At 46.3% G+C, this 2,474-nt stretch overlaps 1 protein-coding gene across 1 annotated transcript in view; it reads left to right on the top strand.

Annotated features, from left to right (window-relative positions):
* Deup1 (deuterosome assembly protein 1) overlaps positions 1-2,474 on the top strand; it is a 108,191-nt gene that overhangs the window by 95,956 nt on the left and 9,761 nt on the right. The window contains exon 12 of the mRNA XM_005346822.3: positions 614-810. Coding sequence (XP_005346879.1) covers positions 614-810 — 197 coding nt within the window. The remainder of the gene's footprint in view (positions 1-613; positions 811-2,474) is intronic.

Raw genomic sequence — 2,474 nt, 5'->3', positions numbered from 1 at the left:
GAATTTATGAGATTTTTTTAAAGGATTTGTGTGTGTGTGTGTGTGTGTGTGTGTGTGTGTGTGTGTGTGTGTGTGTGTGCGTGCGTGTGTGTGAGCATGCCTCATGTGTTCACATGCCCTTAGAGACCAGAAAAGAGCATCAGCTCCCCTGCAGTTGCAGTTCCTGGTGGCTATGAGATGCCGAAGCTGGAACTGAATGCTGGTCCTTCAGAAGAGTAGCAAGTGTGGCCTCTGAGCCGTCCATCCCTCAGGCCTGAGTGTGCGAGAGAACTGAGTGGGATTAGCACTTCCCTTGAGCTACTCAGACACCTTCATTCAGTTTATTCTCGTGTTGTAAAGGAATTCCAGTGCAGGACTGTGTATGAGCAGCTACAGCACCACTATGAAACAGACTCAGTTGTCAAGATTTGGCACCTCTGTAATGCAGCTATTAAGAGTCTTCTAAAATATACTTTAATTAATTTATTTATATTAACACTTTACATTTAAAATGTTCAGGAGGAACAAAGAATTCACAAAAGCCATGTCATCTAGTTCAAATAAAAGGGGCTTCCCAACACATGAGTCCAAACATGTGTGAGGTCATTCAGTGGGGGTTTGTTTTACTCCCCAGATTATGGACTTCACTGACAAGGAGCAGTCACAGTACCCATCGATTAACAAGCTGGAATACGAGAATGAGAGGCTCCGAAGCAATCTTGCAAAGCTCCGTGTCAACGGGAAGGCAGCGTGGCCTACCCAGAGCAGCTTCGATGAAGCAGAAGCAAGTGCCTACCAGAGCCAGCTGAAGACGGAGACCGCTGGAGACAGGTATGCTAGCTTCGCCATAAACAGGCATCAGAAACGCCTTGTGGGAAATTCATCAGTAGTATAAATGACGGCTTCGTCGGCTGTTTACATTCTATCTGGTAGTGATAACACAGGAGTCTGGGCACTGTTTTGTAAGAAGCACACACCGCAACAGCGGGGTGGAGAGTTCCCAGGGACTTTTGTTCACGTCATTTCAGGACAGTCATGCAGGAAGACAAGCAAGTAATCCTTTTAAAGTTGTGAGAACAGAGAAAACTAGAAATTCCCCCGTTAGGTATGAGAAAGCAAAACATGTGAAAATGTCACTTCTGTCTGTCCTCCCGTGACACAGACATTGCCATGGTAACCGACTGCTGGTCACGTGCTAACAAGGGTCCTATGGACAGTAAGAGAGTTCAGTGCAGGGAAGATCAATGCCCATTGTCCATTTTATTCTCAAGATCTCTAAAACATCTTAGCTCACATCCTAAGTCAATGTTAACCATGAAACCTGCTAATTAACTCAATTTTCACCAATGATTTATGGAGTCAGGAGTGTCTCTGGAGGAGGTTCACTGTCCCCCCCCCCAGTCTCATGAACTGCTCAGCAAAGCGATTCTTTTTCCATTGAACTCCTCAGAGCCCCGAAGACGTCAATTGCACTGTGGGTTTCGGAGGAGGGCTGTGGCTGCCTTCACCACACTTCTCTGACGTGAGCCGTTCGTGTGCTTATGAAAGTCCAGAGCACACTGGACTTGCCCTGTGTGTGGATGCTTAATAATGTTTTCATGGTTTCTTGTGTGTAGCATGTTAGTGGGGATTTATGAAGGAATCTGTGTAATATGTGTAGTGGCATGAATGTTGGCCATCTAATAATCACTAATATTAGTAGTAGTAAATTGCATTTATAATATTAATTCTTTTATAAATTCATGGTGACTAAAACATGTATTTTAGTGACTAGATTAATCGCTGAACCTGAGGTTTGGAGAGGGTCATGGCAGGCTCATCTTGGTAGCTAAGCAAAATCAATGGAACAGCCCAAAAGAGGGGGAGTTTATTCAACACTCTCCAGTTCTAGAGCAATGCTCTCCCTTCCCTACCTCAGTCCTAGAGGTACTAGAAGGATGGATTCTTTTGTCATTTTAGATTTATTTTATATTTATGTCTATATTGCCCCATGTGCATGTCTGGTGTCCAGAGAGGCCAGAAGACATTGCTGGATCCCCTGGAACTGGGGGTTCCAGATGACTGTGAACTGCCATCTGGGTGCTGGGGACCAAACCCTGGTCCTCTGCAAGAGCAATTTCTATGGATTGGAGCCATCTCTCCAGCCCCTAGAAAGTGGATTCTAATCATTCCAATGCTTGAAGTATCAGTCTCTCCAAAGCCCTGAATTAACCCCTCTCTAGGTAGTGGAGAAAGGATCCGGTAGTGGAGGTGTTTGGGGGGACACTGTGTTGGGGGGACTTTGGTGAGGATGGCACTCTAGTGGTACAACTGTGGGAGTACTACAGGAAGTGCCCAGGGGTGAGCACTGTGGTGGGGTGCCATGGTGGGGTACCTGTGATGTCAGAGTTGGGAGTGCATGGTGTGAGTGTCACAGTGGAGATGCCTTGATGAGGGTGCTATGGTTGGGGTGCCTTGATGAGGGTGCCATGGTTGGGGTGCCTTGATGAGGGTGC

The sequence above is a fragment of the Microtus ochrogaster genome, chromosome 5, assembly GCF_000317375.1.
Source record: "Microtus ochrogaster isolate Prairie Vole_2 chromosome 5, MicOch1.0, whole genome shotgun sequence".
Classification (NCBI taxonomy): domain Eukaryota; kingdom Metazoa; phylum Chordata; class Mammalia; order Rodentia; family Cricetidae; genus Microtus; species Microtus ochrogaster.
Note: the sequence above shows the minus strand (reverse complement) of the source record. Positions and strands in the feature narration are given on the sequence as shown.